Source organism: Sus scrofa, chromosome 18, assembly GCF_000003025.6.
Source record: "Sus scrofa isolate TJ Tabasco breed Duroc chromosome 18, Sscrofa11.1, whole genome shotgun sequence".
Lineage (NCBI taxonomy): Eukaryota > Metazoa > Chordata > Mammalia > Artiodactyla > Suidae > Sus > Sus scrofa.
The window spans coordinates 6372542-6388006 of record NC_010460.4 but is presented as its reverse complement, the minus strand read 5'-3'; the positions used below and the strand labels follow the sequence as shown (position 1 = coordinate 6388006).

Genomic DNA, 15465 nt, shown 5'->3' with positions numbered 1-15465 from the left:
ACTGTCATATGCACACTACTGCCTATGGAATGGATGGCTCTCAGGAACCTCTACTCAATATTCTGTGATCACCTTTATGGGAAAAGAGTCTGAAAAAGAACAGATATGCATATATGTATAACTGAACCACTTTGTTGTGCAGCAGAAATTAGTACAACCTTGTAAATCAACTATACTCGAATAAAACTTTTAAAAATGAAAAAAAAAAAGAGAGAGAGAGAGAGAGAGATGAAACAATAGGTCCCGGCCCAGGTCCCAGAAGATGAGGGCTCAAGACAGCCCTCCTTTGCACATGGAGGGGCTGTCAACTCCAAAAAATTAAAGTGAGTTGGGTCGGGGACCTGACCAGTTCTCGGGTCAGTCCTTTTGCCGCCTCATCACCACATCGTTGGCTCCTTTGCTGCCTTTGCTCTCAGGACCCTCTTGAGAGAAGACAGAATAACTAGAATTGAGATCCCAGCACAGATGACTAGACCAAGCCTCTTCATAAGGCTAATTTAGGAATCGTGTAAAGGAATTTATCTTCAGCAGAGCGACTAGTTCCAAGTCCTTCAATAGCTAGAAGACTTTCTTTCTCAGATGAGACTTTCCTTCTGAATTTTTTTTTTTTGACAGATTATACCCCCAGGGAAGCACGGACCACACACATGTCCAGCCAATGGACAGCTGTTGAGAAAAACTATCAAGTTCTTTGTTCTGGGGCAGGAGACTCTCCGGACCCACTTTATATGGGGAGGAAAAATCCTACAAGATAAAAAGTCATCGAAGAGGTCACTAAGCAAGTTTAGAAGTTGAGTCAGGCCTCGGGGCCCCACGACACCTACTCCTTTCTCAATATGATGAGATTTCTGGTGGAGGGGGGCGTGTGAGTCACCGCAGGAGAGAGATCTGTAAGGGAAAATGCGTCAAAGCTTAGGAGTATTACTGTCTCTTTAAGGAGTCACACGTTGCCGAAACCTCCCTCTGGGCTTTCCGGAGCTCTGAGGTTTAAAAGAACTAGAGACTTCCTCAGTGCCCCAGCACAAAACAGCATCCCCACTCACACTTGTGAAGAGAAAGCAGAACTCAGATCCTTCTCAGATCCAACCAACCAGGAGGAGGGCGCCCTGGCAGAGGACAGGCACCACAGCCACCTGGAGGTGGCTGAGCCCCTGTGTCCCAGCAGGCACCATGAAGGTAAGTAAGAGCTGGAGCCAGGAGGATGGGGCTTCCAGAGTTGCCAGGACAGGGAGTTCAAGAGAGGCTTTATGAGCATCTTCTCCAGTCTGGGAGGCACTCGTTTCTGTCCACCTCTGCATCCCCTTCACACATGGAGAGACGTGTGTGCTAGAACCACTTGGAGGCACAAAATGCTTCTTTTTTTTTCTTTTTTTCCGTCTTTTTGCCTTCTCTAGGGCCGCTCCCTATGGTTCCCAGGGTAGGGGTCTAATCCGAGCTGTAGCCACGGGCCTACGCCAGAGCCACAGCCACGTGGGATCCGAGCCGCGTCTGTGACCTACACCACAGCTCACGGCATCGCCGGATCCTTAACCCACTGAGCGATACCGGGGATCGAACCCACCACCTCGTGGTTCCTAGTCGGATTCGTGAACCACTGTGCCACGACAGGAACTCCACAAAATGCATTTTAACAGGCGTTAAGACATTGCCCCAACAGCCTTGTCAGCAAAGGCAAAAGAGATTTCTGTGGACCCAAAAGCAAATTAACCTCGTGTGGCGAGTCAGGAGACCACCGGAATGTCTTCTCGGCCTTCTCTCTGTCCCCCCAGTGGGAGCCCCTCAGGGCCTGAAGAGGTTAGAAACTAGGTCTTCACCCCCCTCTCTCTGCATGACCCCTTCCAGGTCTGCTCTCCCATTCAAGTTTCTCCCACCCCAGCTGCAGGGGCGCCCCCATTTCCTTCTCTGCACAATGAAGGGGTTGGAATCAATGGGTGATTTCCAAACTCTGCTTTGTGGACTAATGACATCAGATACAGCTGATCCATAAATCAGAAGCTCTGAGCACAGTACCCTTCAAAATGAACTTTTTTTTTTTTTTTGCCATTTTCTTGGGCCGCTCTCACAGCATATGGAGGTTCCCAGGCTAGGGGTTGAATCAGAGCTGTAGCCACCGGCCTACACCAGAGCCACAGCAACGCTGGATCCAAGCCGCGTCTGCAACCTACACCACAGCTCACGGCAACACCGGATCGTTAACCCACTGAGCAAGGGCAAGGATCGAACCCGCAACCTCATGGTTCCTAGTCAGGTTCGTTAACCACTGCGCCACGACGGGGACTCCCAAAATGAACATTTTTAAAGAAGACTCTAGGAATTCTGAAAAACAGTCAGTTTGAGAGGCTCTGAACTACATGAACTCAGACTTTTCAGAGCAGTCAGCAGAGATGTTTGAAGAGCTCCAGAATTAAGAATCATTGGTCAACCCAGATTTCAGTGTGAGTGTACGTCCTTCTTAAAAATTAGTTTAAATGATTTTAAGACTCATTTCAAACCATATGGAAACTCCAGTGACTCACCCGAGAGTTCCGTGGAATCCCCCTAGCTGACTTCTGCTTCATTTTCTTCTTTCCCCCTAGCTAACTTCTTCATTTTCTTCTTTCGCAAGGACAAGTTGCATTAGCTACATTCTTGTTCTTTGCTTTGAATCTTGCAGCTGCTTCTTTGTTTCTGCTTGGGGGTCAGTTAAGGGAGTTTGTTGGTTTCTATTTACAAAATAACGCCTCACACGATGTGACTTGCCCCTGGGGTGAATTTCGCTGAAGACTTGGTGGGATGAAGGGGGGTTACTGCAGAAACACGAAGACCTTCAGATTGAGTTCTAGGCACACCTGTCACTAGACCTCTGGCCAAGCTCTGCCTCTGATTTCCTTTGTGTGTGCTGCCAACGGGGCATGATGAGAAGAGGTGGGATTGGAAGTGGATGGGGACGCACAGACAGGACTCTGGAGAAATGGGGGGGGGGTGAATGGTCTCGGGAGTGACACCACAGTGGGGGGTGGGAAAGACCCTGAAACCTGCTGTTTGTGGAGCAGCCGAGGGGGGAGAGGATTCGTTGGGAATGAGGCTGGAGAAGCAGACGGAGGAGAGAGAGGAGGCGCTTGTGTTCGGGTGCTCCTGTGGTCAGGCCACCTTGACCGCAGAGTGGGGGCCTGTATTCGGTGATGTTTGATTGGTTGTAATCCATTCCGTTTGAAAAGCCTTCGATGTGGGGGCAAGATCATCAGGGGTCGGAGGGGAGCTTCCCAGTCTCCCCCTCTTTAGACACATTAGGACCAGCCAAACGCTGGGCTTCTCTGAGAAGCCGTTTGGGAAATATGTCTGTTTTCCAATGTCCAAAACCAAAATGCCCATTTTCTTTTTGTTAGTTCCCAGGCCAACAAGCTTAAGCTGGGTCCCTGACACGCTGAGCAAGTAAGTGTTCTTGTTCTCAGGGTTTTGCAAAGTCTCCCCCAGCTGCTCACTCTCCTGGGAAAATGCAATGGCTCAGCCGATGTCACTGGCATAGAATTCCCCAGAAAAAACTTCTCTCTAGAGCTTTCTCATTGACACAGAGCACGTGTTATATCCTCCTGTCTGCTCTTTGCACTCGGAGGTCCTGAAGACAAAACCAGGCTCAGCGAATATTCTCACAGGGTCATTCCAACCCTGACCTGGCTCCTCCAATGTCTTCCCCAAATTCTGATGCTCAGGGGAGGGCAGGAACTATGACCTTGTCACTGTGGTGTCCCCAGCTCTTTGGAATTAGATTGAAGCATTGTAGGTAGTTACACCTATTTGATGAACAAGTGAATGAACAAATTGTGTTTGGGACTCTTTCAGTTAACCCTAGGAAGACAGAAGAAGCCAAGAGATGAAGAAAATCCCCATGGTAAGAACATATCTCATAATGCGTATCTGCCCCCAGCTGTGAGCTCTGGGTAATAAGGAAGGGGGCTAAGTCAAGACTCAAGAACAGAGAGAAGCCCCAGAGGTTTCTCGATGCCAGGATAAATCAGCAAGGGCCTTGGGTTGGCATTAGACCGAGATCTCTGTCCCTGCCCTGCTGTGAGATATTAAGTTATTTGTGTCATCCGCACCTCCATTCCTAACGTAAAACGAAGAAAGTACACCTGCTGTGATCTCCACAGAAGGGGACATGGATGGCATCAAAGCATGTGCTAGAGGACACAGGGCTCCCCAGGTCGAAGGTGTCAGGGAACAAGGATGGAGGGTTGAGCAGGTATCTCATTGGGCAGCAGGTTTAAGAGAGAGGAGACAGAGGAGGAGGAGAAGGAGGAGGGAGGGGGAGGAGGAGGGAGGAGGAGGGGGAAGGGGAGGTGGGGAGGAGGGAGAGGAGGGAGGGCAGGAGAGATGCTCTCCTCTCACCCTCTGCAGCCCAGTGAGGACAGCGCTATGTTCTCTATTGGTCTCCTTTGTGCAGAGGAGCTTTCACACTGAGGCGATGCCGCTTCCCAGGGGGACACGGCTGGCAGGGGGTGGGGCTGTGATCCAGACCCGGGGCGTGGGACTCCAGAGAGCCCTGGCTGCCAGGCCCACTGCCCCTCCTGCCTTTCTGCGGTGGGAGGGTGTCTGGGAAGGCATGGCCGAGGCCACTGAGGCTGTCGCCTGGGGACCAGCTCTGCGCAGGGTGGCGGATGACAGATATGGTCAGAGGGCGGGGCGCCTGTGTGACAGAGGGGCGTCCTCCCGAGGAAGCCTCACCAGCTGGGGGCGCCCCTGCAGGGACAGGTGTGGCGCCAGAGAGGGCAGCAATGCACGAGGAACGCTGTCCCTCTCCCAAGTTGAGGGCTCCTAAAGGTTCGGTCCGAAAAGCCAAAGGTGGGGGGCCCCTGTTCCCCTTTGTTCCAAAGGAGTCCAGGCGACCCACGTGCCAGGCGGCGCGCGCTGCTTTAAGGCCCGGACTGACAGATCATTGGTCTCGCAGGTTCTGAGGACCTCCAGGCGGCCCTGCAGGAGCCCAGGCTGCGGCTCCTCCTGGCCGGGAGGACGGGGGCGGGGAAGAGCTCCACGGGAAACAGCATCCTGGGCCGGAAGCACTTTGACTCCAGGCTCAGGGCCACGTCGGTGACCCGAAGCTGTGCCGTGGCGAGCGGCAGGTGGGCGGAGTGGGACGTGGATGTCCTTGACACCCCGGACCTTTTCAGCTCCGAAGTCGCCCGGACAGACCCCGACTGCAAGGAGAGAGGCCGCTGCTACCTGCTCGCAGCCCCCGGGCCCCACGCCCTGCTCCTGGTGACCCAGCTGGGCCGCTTCACGGCCCAGGACCAGCAGGCCTGGAGGGGGGTGAAGGCGCTGTTCGGGGACGGGGTCTCGGCGCACACGATCGTGGTCTTCACCCGCAAGGAGGACCTGGCGGAGGGCTCCCTGCAGGACTACGTGCGCGACAGCGAGAACCAGGCGCTCAGGCAGCTGGTGGCCGAGTGCGGGGGCCGCGTCTGCGCCTTTAACAACCGCGCCACGGGTCCCGAGCAGGAGGCGCAGGTGACGGAGCTGCTGAGGCTGGTGGAGGATCTGGTGAGGGACCGCGGCGGCGCCCCCTACACCAACGACGTGTACCACCTGGCGCAGGCCCTGGGCGGCGTGAGCCCGGAGGAGAGGCTCCGCAAGGTGGCGGAGCGAGTGGCACAGAAGCAGCAGGGGTGCTGCCTGCAGAGGTTCCTGTGTGAGAAGCCGAAGGCTCAGAGGACCTGGTGGGCGCTGGCCCTGGCTGTGCTGGCCATCGTGATCCTGATAGCCCTGTTCTTTTTCAAAGGTCCGTAGTCAGGGTCCTCTTAAGTCTGGTCTAAACACTAAACACTACTCCCACCTGAAGCGGGATTTCAAAAGCATCTGTTTTAAAGCTTCTCATTCACTGTAGTGAACAGCGTTTCAAATAATCGCATGGGGAGTACCTGTTGTGGCTCTTCGAGTTAAGGACCCCGCCAGTTGTCTTCTTGAGGATGGGTCTTTGCTTCCTGGTCTCCTTCATGGGGTCAGAAGAGGGCCTTGGCAGCAACGTGCAGGTGAACGTCTCAGAGGCGGCTCACATCTGGTGTTGCCTATGGCTGTGGTGTTGGCCTCGGCTGCGGTGTCGCTTCAACCCCTGGTCCGAGAACTTCCTATGCCACAGGATGGCGGTAAAAGGAAAGAAATAGGAGTTTCTGTTGTGGCTCAGCATAAAGGAATCTGACTAGCATTCATGGACAACGCAAGTTCCAGCCCTGGCCCCGCTCAGTGGGTTAAGGATCTGGCATTGCCATGAACCGTGCTGTGGGTCACAGACCCTGCTCAGATCCCCCTTTGCTGTGGCTGCGGCATAGGCTCCTTCTGGCCGGCTCCTCCAATACAGGCCCTAGCCTGGGAACCTCCATATGCCCCAGGTGTGGCCCTTTAAAAAAAAAAAAAAAAAAAAAAAGACAGAAGGGAAATAAATAAACATATAAATAAATAAATATGTACAGTTTTCAAAGTCTTAAATCATGTTAATAGTCCTATGAGAAAAAAAAATGTAGATACATGTATAGCAGGAAGTGACAGACCATTGTAAATCAACAGTAATAAATTTTTTAAAAAATATATATATATACCGCGGGTGCAGCCCTAAAAAATAAAAAAATAAAAATATATATAAAACATGTTAGTCTTGATGTATTGCTCCTCTCTTGAAAAATAATGAAATGACTGCTAAGTTTTTAGTGGAAAATGGATTCGTAGCAAAGGGAAAACCGTTATTTTTATTTTGAGATTTTGTTTGCTCGTTTAGACCCTGTGCCTCTGCTATTAAACACAGACTAACAGGAGTTCCTGTCGTGGCGCAGCTGAAAGGAATCCGACTAGGAACCATGAGGTGGCAGGTTCGATCCCTGGCCTTGCTCAGTGGGCTAAGGATCCAGCGTTGAGCTACACCATGAGCTGTGGACATCCATGTGGAGAAGGGGGCCTATGTAAATGTGATTTGATGCCACTTCGGGTCCAGAGCTTGTGGAGATTGGGGATGGGCTCCTGGCATAGGGTGGCCTGCATGGAGGGGATCTGTGAGCAACGGTGATGGGGCAGTGAGTTGGGCTCTGTGAAGTCTGTCTGGAAAAAAATCCATTATCAGTCCCTGCCTTTAGCATCTTGCTGGGCCCATGTAAGGACTCAGCCAGGGAGGGCCTCCTGCCAGGACCTGAGGGGCCCAGGAGGGGGTGGGCATATGGGGACGGCCAGTGTCCACACCTTGTCCATCCAGTCCACACACACATGAGCGTGTGCTGTGGGCCAACACTTTGCTCAGGGCTGCACCTGCAGCATATGGAGGTTCCCAGGCTAGGGCTGGAATCAAAGCTGCAGCCACAACCACTGCAGAATCCGAGCCGCATCTGTGACCTACACAGCTCATGGCAACGCCGGATCCTTAACCCACTGAGCAAGGCCAGGGATCGAACCTGTGTCCTCATGGCTACTAGTCAGTTTCCCTATGGCTGAGCCACAATGGGAACTCCCTCTTTCATTTTTTTCATTGTCTCACATCTAGGAATCCAAAATATGCCCTTCAATTTCAGTCATTATGTATTATTTCTGTCTTGTTTGTACGTGGAAATGTGATTTTTAAAATAAATAGGAGTGTTAGGATTGTAAAATTCTCCTGCAGACTGTAGCATAGAGAAATGTCCAGGATCAAAGGAAGGTGTGACCTTGGTGGGTAAAATGCCCTACTTGGGGCTTCACCAGGAACATTGCTGTGTGACAAAGCCCAAAGGGCTTGTGTTTCAGAGCCAGGGCCCTGTGAACTTGCTCCAAGACCTCGGGTGCAAGGGGATTCAGTTTTTTCTTGAGATGAATATGTTAATATTAGTCTTTATAGCTTTATAACATGACTGGAAGCACTTCATAAGTTAAATTCCAGACGAATAGGATACAGAAACAGAATGTCTAGGAGGAAATTTTCATAATAATTATAAATAAATTTCACATTCATCAATACTCCACATTCATAATAAAAACTATGACACACTATTCATAAGGAAATATGGAAGACGATGTTTTATTTTAGTCCTTAAAATGTAATTTAACATTACACAGGTAACTCCAGATAGGTCATAAAACAAAATAAGACAAGATTGATGATAAAATAGAAAACAGAAGCTGTAGAGAGAATACTGTAATATAATAATTTATGCTTAATATTTCATGATGAAAACTACTGAGCATCGGAGTTCCCATAGTGGTGCAGTGGTTAACGAATCCAACTAGGAACCATGAGGTTGCGGGTTCGATCCCTGGCCTTGCTCAGTGGGTTAAGGCTCCGGCGTTGCCGCGAGCTGTGGTGTAGGTTGCAGATGCGGCTCAGATCCAGCCTTGCTGTGGCTCTGGTATAGACTGGTGGCTACAGCTCCGATTCGACCCCTAGCCTGGGAACCTCCATATGCTGCAGGAAGCTGCCCTAGAAAAGACAAAAAGACAAAAATAAATAAAGTAGAGATGACAGAGAATTTGAGCACTTTTAGCAAAAGTCGGTGTGTGACTTCCCGGAGGCGAGGACAGTGTGTGGGAGACGGCAGTGAGGAGATGCTCTACTCTGGGCTTAGGAAAGGGAAGGGGCGGCAGAGGAAAAGGCGAAGAAGGAAAGACGTTTTCTTAATCTATTCAGACGCTGGGAGAAGGTGTTCCCCAATAAGGACCATTTCTCTGCATTCCCACGGAATCAACAGAAACATGTGGACCCGGGAGAAATAACAGAATCAACCTGAATAGCAAATTACCTGTGAAAACCTTTCAAATGCAGTGGTAATCCATCAAAGGCAAGTTTAAACCTATTAAGACAACGCAATTTATGCCCCAAAGGGTAACCCCCAAAATTAAAAATCTAAAATCATCAAGTGCAAGTGAAATTGGGGAATTCTCACAGGGCTGCTGCCAGCATGACTTAGCACAGGCTTTCAGGAGTGACATTTGGCCATATCTGGTCAGGAAGAAAATGTTTATCCCAGATAAATTGTACCCGGGCACAAGAAGATTCTCCCACATCGTTGTTGTAGCAGTGAGCACATAATTATTTTTTTTTTTTTGGCTTTTTAGGGCTGCGCCTGCATCATATGGAAGTTCCCAGGCTAGGGGTCAAATGGGCCACAGCTCATGGCAACACCAGATGCTTAACCCAGTGAGCGAAGCCAGGGATCGAACTCGAGTCCTCATGGATCCTTGTCGGGTTCGTTAATTGCTGAGCCACGAAGGGAACTCCAGTGAGCACATAATTTTGGAACACCAAGTGTTTGTTAATAGAGAGCTGGATAAAATGTTACATAAATAACAGCATTGTGCAAAAGCTTAAAATACAAAAAAGTACTATATGTTATCTATAGACGCATGTGTATGCAGACGTGTAAATACACAAAGGAGAATGATCCAGGGAGTTCCCGGTGTGGCTCAGTTGGTTACAAACCCAACTGGTGTTCATGAAGACACAGGTTTGATCCCTGGCCTCGCCTAGTGGGTTAAAGGATCTGGTGTTGCAGTGAGCTGTGGTGTAGCCCAGCAGCTGCAGGTTCAATTCGACCCCTGGCCTGAGAACTTCCATATGCCACAGGTTTGGCCCTAAGAAGCATCCAAACAAAAAAAGAGAGAAAGGTACATAAAAGCCTCACGATATTGGCTGCCTCTCAAGGAAAGAGAGAGGGAGAAGGAGACTGGGGCGGGGACGAGGGTGTGACAAAAAATAAATGGAACTAACCATGTAATAATTTAACTTTTTCCATCATTCGGACTAATGGCAGTAAAAATGGCAAAATACCTACATTTGTTCATTGCAAATGCAGGGTATTTTTTTTTTCATTATTCTGTGTATTTCTCCACTTAAAAAGCATGTTTCATAACTGCAAAATCTTTAAACTGGATAAGTAAAATACGATCTCGGGGTTCGTCTTCATTGAGTTGTATGTTGCTCCCTCGCCTTTTCTAAAGCCGGCCCCCTTTTCCTGACAACAAAAAGAATGACACAATAGTAGGCCTCATCTGAATGAAACATTTGTCCCCCTGCTTTTGCCAGATTCTGGTTATATATACTGGGATTTTTTTTTCTTCTTTTTATGGCCACATTTGTGGTGTTGAATCAGAGCTGCAGCTGCAGCTGCAGCCTATGCCACCGTCATGGCAGCACCAGATCTGAGCCACATCTGGGAACTACTCCCCAGATCCTTAACCCACTGAGCGAGGCCAAGGATGGAACCCTCATCCTCACAGAGACAGTCTCCTGTCCTTAACCTGCTGAGCCACAACGGGAACTCCCGCTGCGGTTTTTTTTTTTTTTTTTTTTTTAAGGTGGTTTTTGGGAGACTCGTGAGGAAAGACATTTAATTGAAAACCGAGCAGGAAATGAATTTATCTTGAATTTGTCCTGAACGTTGCCTTTCCCCAGTCTTGACACGACTTCTCTCCATCAGCTGCTCGGGATGGGGGGGCGGAGGGTGGTGGCCCGGCCAGACCCTCTTCCACTACTTCCTTTCCGGTGGGTTCTCCAGGGACCCCTTGATCCCTGATTCCACACCCCAATGGAAGGTACACTCTACTTTCCTCTGCCACCAGAACTTCCATCTGATCCAAGGAGATTCTGGGACTGGAATCCCCAGTGCCTCCAACAAGCCAATGTCATTTACAGCAAGGAAATTTTTTTTACCGTGCCTGCGTCATGAAATTCTCAGGGAGTTCCCGCGTGGTTCAGCAGTAACGAATCTGACTAACGTCCATGAGGATGTGGGTTCAATCCCTGGCCCCGCTCATTGGGTTAAGGATCTGGCATTGCTGTGAACTGTGGTGTAGGTCAGAGATGCGGCTCAGATCCTGTGCCAGTGGCTGTGGTGTAGACCTGCAGCTGTAGATCCAATTTGACCCCTAGCCTGGGAACTTCCATATGGCGCAGGTGCGGACCTAGAAAGAAAGAAAGAGAGAAAGAGAGAGAGGAAGAGAAAGCGAGAAAGAAAGAAAAGAAAGAGAGAAATTCTCAGACCAGGGATCAAACCCGAGACACAGCAGTGACAACATACAACCAGGCAATTGCTTTTTTAGCCCACTTTGATCCCAACAATAATAACAAAAATGCTGCTTCTCATTCCAGAGAATAATGCTTTTTTTTTTTTAATGCCAGCTCCTGAGCTGCCGCTGCCCACCTACACCACAGCCATAGCCACACCAGATCCTTAACCCACTAAGCAAGGCCAAGGATCGAACCCTCACCCTCACGGATACTTTATCAGGTCCTTAACCCACTGAGCTGCAATGGGAACTCCAAAGAACACTTTATTTCATGCCTTTTCAAAGTCGAAGGGAGAGAATGAACTGATTTGTTTTGAAACATTTCTTGCTTTCTGGTGGGATGAGAAAAAAAGCAACCGTTCATCGTGTTAACATAAATTAGCATCACCGGGCTGGCCTAAAATTACATGTAGATGTTTGAAAGTGAAATACGTGTTGGACAATTAGCATTGGAAATGGCTCATCTCGGGATAATTATTCTCGGGTGTCTGAATTGGCGGTGTTCACAGGCCTTACCGGCTCCTACATGGACACTGATTTTATTCCTTTCCTTTTTTTACTCCAGAAAAGAATGGAAAGGCTTCAGAGGCGCACATAGAGGACTATGGCTGAAGGTAAGAAAGCCTCCGATTTCTCCAGAACTCTAGGCGCCAGGGAAGAGTCACTTTTTCAGAGTTCCGGTTGTGGCACAGCAGAAACAAATCCCACCATGAACCATGAGGTTGCAGGTTCAATCCCTGGCCTCGCTCAGTGGGTTAAGGATCCGGCATTGCTGTGAGCTGCATGTAGGTCAAAGCAATGTGTTGCTGGGGCTGTGGTGTAGCCCAGCAGCTGTAGCTCTGATTAGACCCCCAGCCTGGGAACCCCTAGCAGGTGAGGCCTTAAAAAAAAAAAGAAAAAGAAAGTCACTGTTTCCTCTTCTCCTATCCCTCACCTCAAATGCTGTGACAGAGAAGAAACTCAGTTATTCTTTTTCTGGATTTTATTTTTTTTTCTAGCTGATTTACAATGTTCTGTCAAATTTTGCCATACAGCAAAGTGACCCCTTCATACATATGTATACATTCTTTTTCTCACATTATCCCCCATCATGATCCATCACAGGGGATGTAGTTCCCTGGGCTGTAGAGCAGATCTGGCCATTCTGACTGGTGAGCGGTGATATCTCATTATAGTTTTGATTTGCATTTCTCTAATAATTAATGATGTTGGGCATTTGTTCATGTGCTTGTTGGCCATCTGTATATCTTCTTTGGAGAAATGTCTATTCAGGTCTTTTGCCCATTTTTCAGTTGGGTTGTTGGTTTTGTTGTTGTTGAGTTGGATAAGTTGTTTGTATATTTTAGAGATTAAGCCCAAGTCAGTTGCATCATTTGAAACTATTTTCTCCCATTTTGGAGGTTGTCTTTTGGGGTATTTTTATGGTTTCCTTTCTGTGCAAAAGTTTATAAGTTTGATTAGGTCCCACTGGTGTTTGAGTTCCTTCTCTGCTCTTCTTGGTGCATCTGGCTAGAGGTTTGTCAATTTCGTTTACCCTTTCAAAGAACCACCTCTTGGTTTTATGGATTTTTTTCTATTGCTTTTTGAATCTCTATTTTATTGATCTCACCTCTGATCTTTATGATTTCTTTCCTTCTGCTGACTTGTATGTTTTGTTTGTTCTCCTTTTTCTAATTCTTTTAGCTGGTACATTAGGTCGTCTATTTGAGATTTTTCTTCTTTTTTGAGGAAGGCCTGTGTCGCTATGAACTTCCCTCTAAGAACTGCTTTTTCAACATCCCACAGATTTTGAATATTTCTGCCTTCATTATATTGTCTCAAGGCATTTTTTAATTTCCCTTTTGATTTTCTCATTGACCATTCGTTTTTTTAACAGCATGTTGTTTAATCTCCATGTAATCAGTTTTTTCCTTATTTCCTGTGGTTGATTTCTAGTTTCATGACTTGGTGGTCATGGAAGATACTTGAAATAGTTTCTAGACTCTTAAATTTGTTGAGATTAGTTGTGTGCCCCAGTATGTGGTCAATCCTTGAGAATGTTCCATGTGCACTTGAAGAGAATGTATATTCTGATTTTTTTGCATGCAATGTCCTGAAAATGGTAATGAAGTCTAACTTTTCTATTGTGTCATTTAGGACCCCTTTCGCCTTATTGATCTTCTGTCTGGAGGATCTGTCCAATGATGTGAGTGGGGTGTTAAAGTCTCTTACTATTATTGTATTCCCATCAATTTCTCCTTTTATGTCTGTTAGTATTTGTTTTACGCCAGTAATTTTCTTATGGCCGTACCCATGACATATGAAATTTCCCAGGCCAGGGATCAAACCTGAGCCTCTGCAGCAAACTGAGCCACTGCAGTCGAATTCTTAACTCACTGTGCCACAGCAAGAACTCTGAAATCCGTTTATTTTAAATTGCAGAAGAAAAAGGCAATTACCGTCTGTTTTTCTTCCCTACCATAGCCGCATCCCACACACACCCAAGGGTGAAGTTCTCCCTTGCGCACGAAGTGTGGGAAATGTGGAAATGAAACTTCAGGTCAGGGGTTAGGGGGATTTAGTAATCGTGATTACTAAGAAAAAAAAATCCAGAATATTTAAGGAAAAGAAGAAGCATCACAGAGTAAAGGGAATAAAATAACAGATTTTAAGAGCCTAAAAGGAACTCAATGCATTTGGGCCCCTGAGAACTACAGAAATCCTTGGATTCTCCCTCTCTTCATCCCTTGAAGATTTTAGCTCTTGGCCCATCGTCACCCTCGCCAATACCATTTTTGTTGTCTCTGTAGGGAAGTACCCAAGCCAGGGATCAAACTCCACCACACCAGCAACCTGAGCCACAGCGGTGACAACATCAGATCCTTAAGAGGCTACACCACAAGGGAGCTCCTATGTCTCTATAATTCCATCAGCCAAAGAGACAGCATTTCCAACACATATATTTCTAATGGTCTCATCATCTCTCTCTCTCTCTTTTGTTATGGGCACACCCATAGCACATGGAAGTTCCTGGGCCAGGGATCGAATCCGAGCCACAGCCGGGACAATGCCAGGTCCTTTAATCCACTGCACAGCCAGGCCAGGGTTAGAACCCAAGCCTCTGCAGTGACCCAAGCCACTACTGTCAGGTTCTTAACCCACTGAGCCACAACAGGAACTCCTCTATGTATTGAATGATCACTACTTTGGAGGAGAGAAATCCACAGTTCTCCTGAGATACTGTAAAGGGTCCGTGACCTAAAAAATCTTAAGAATCACTTACTTAGTAAGACACAAAGAATTCTTTTTTCACAGGTGGAACAGAAAAGTGGTTTGCAACAACGTCTTCTTGAGGATCGTCCTTGTGGGCAACCCAGGCAGCAGGAAAAGCGCCACTGGGAACAGCATCCCCTGCCAACCTGTGTTCAAGTCCAGGCTGGGGACCCAGCCTGTGACCAGGACGTGTCAGGGGGCAACAGGCATGTGGCAGGAGAGGAGCATCCTGGTGGTGGACACGCCCTCCATCCTTGAGGCCAAGGCCCAGGACCAGGAGATGTACGAGGACATTGGGGACTGCTACCTGCTCTCAGCCCCAGGGAGAGGTCGCAGGCACCACCTGGCCAAGATGCTGTCGCATATTGAAAAGCAAAAGCAAGATCTGCAAGAAGCCCAGAGAAACTGTGCACTCCATGGGCTCCTCCGGGTCAAAAACTGGATTGTTTCTCACATCTGAATATGTGCTGTTCTTGTTGTTTGCATCTTGATTTTTCTTGCTATTTTAATGAGCTTGTATATCATTCAGGAATGCCGAGCCTTTTCAGATGCTAGCTGCCACTGGCTATTTTTTCAGAGTTAGCATTTCTTGTGTTGAGAAGAAACTTAATTTGCTTTTTCCAGAAATTCACTTTCAGTTTCCCCACTTGCATCAGACACACCATCTATTTTCTTTAGGTACTTTTAGGTAAATACAATGCAAAGGAAACAAACAAAAAAAAGTGTTCCCCTTTGTGATTTGTTAAAAATTGTGAGGGTAAATAATTAACTGGATCTTGTCACAAAATATTTGGGAGCTTATAGGAAGGAAAGTGAGTGGACTGATGCCTGAGTCTCTGGCCTCCGGGACCCACTTTTTCCAGTCATGCTGTTGTGGAGAGAGACGTGTTATATTAAAAGCTGGTAGTGGAATTCCTCGTTTCATTCAGAAAAGTACCCTGACTTCTTTGTAGGTTGTAATAAACAAGCAACACCCCACAAGAGAGAAAGCCAAGGAGGTGGGGAGTTGGGGTGTCTCGGATATGGAAAGGCTGGAAAGAAAGGAGGGAGAAGGAGGTGGGGGGAAGGAGACAGAGAGTCTCCACGGCCGGACCAGGACCCAGGCCTGAAGGGAGTCGGTGGCTGGGAAATTCAGGAACTGGGGCTGGCAAGGGACAGACGATGAGCGCAGTATTTTAGGCATAGAGACTCTACAGGCTCCACCACAACCGTTCACCTCTCCCC

General features: G+C 48.1%; 1 protein-coding gene across 6 annotated transcripts; it reads left to right on the top strand.

Annotated features, from left to right (window-relative positions):
* GIMAP1 (GTPase, IMAP family member 1) lies at nucleotides 947-15153 on the top strand. 6 transcript variants are annotated; one of them, XR_002340498.1, is made up of 6 exons: nucleotides 948-1176; nucleotides 3366-3411; nucleotides 3820-3868; nucleotides 4925-5752; nucleotides 11555-11603; nucleotides 14284-15153. XR_002340498.1 is itself a non-coding variant. In XM_021079231.1 (5 exons), the coding sequence occupies exons 1-4, from the start codon at nucleotides 1171-1173 to the stop codon at nucleotides 11599-11601; spliced, it is 930 nt and encodes a 309-aa protein (XP_020934890.1). In that variant the 5' UTR covers nucleotides 948-1170; the 3' UTR covers nucleotides 11602-11603; nucleotides 14284-15153. The 6 variants fall into 6 exon arrangements, 1 of the variants encoding a protein (XP_020934890.1); XR_002340499.1 differs by lacking the exons at nucleotides 11555-11603; nucleotides 14284-15153 and adding an exon at nucleotides 2328-2435 and having other exon boundaries at nucleotides 947-1176; nucleotides 4925-6407; XM_021079231.1 differs by lacking the exon at nucleotides 3366-3411.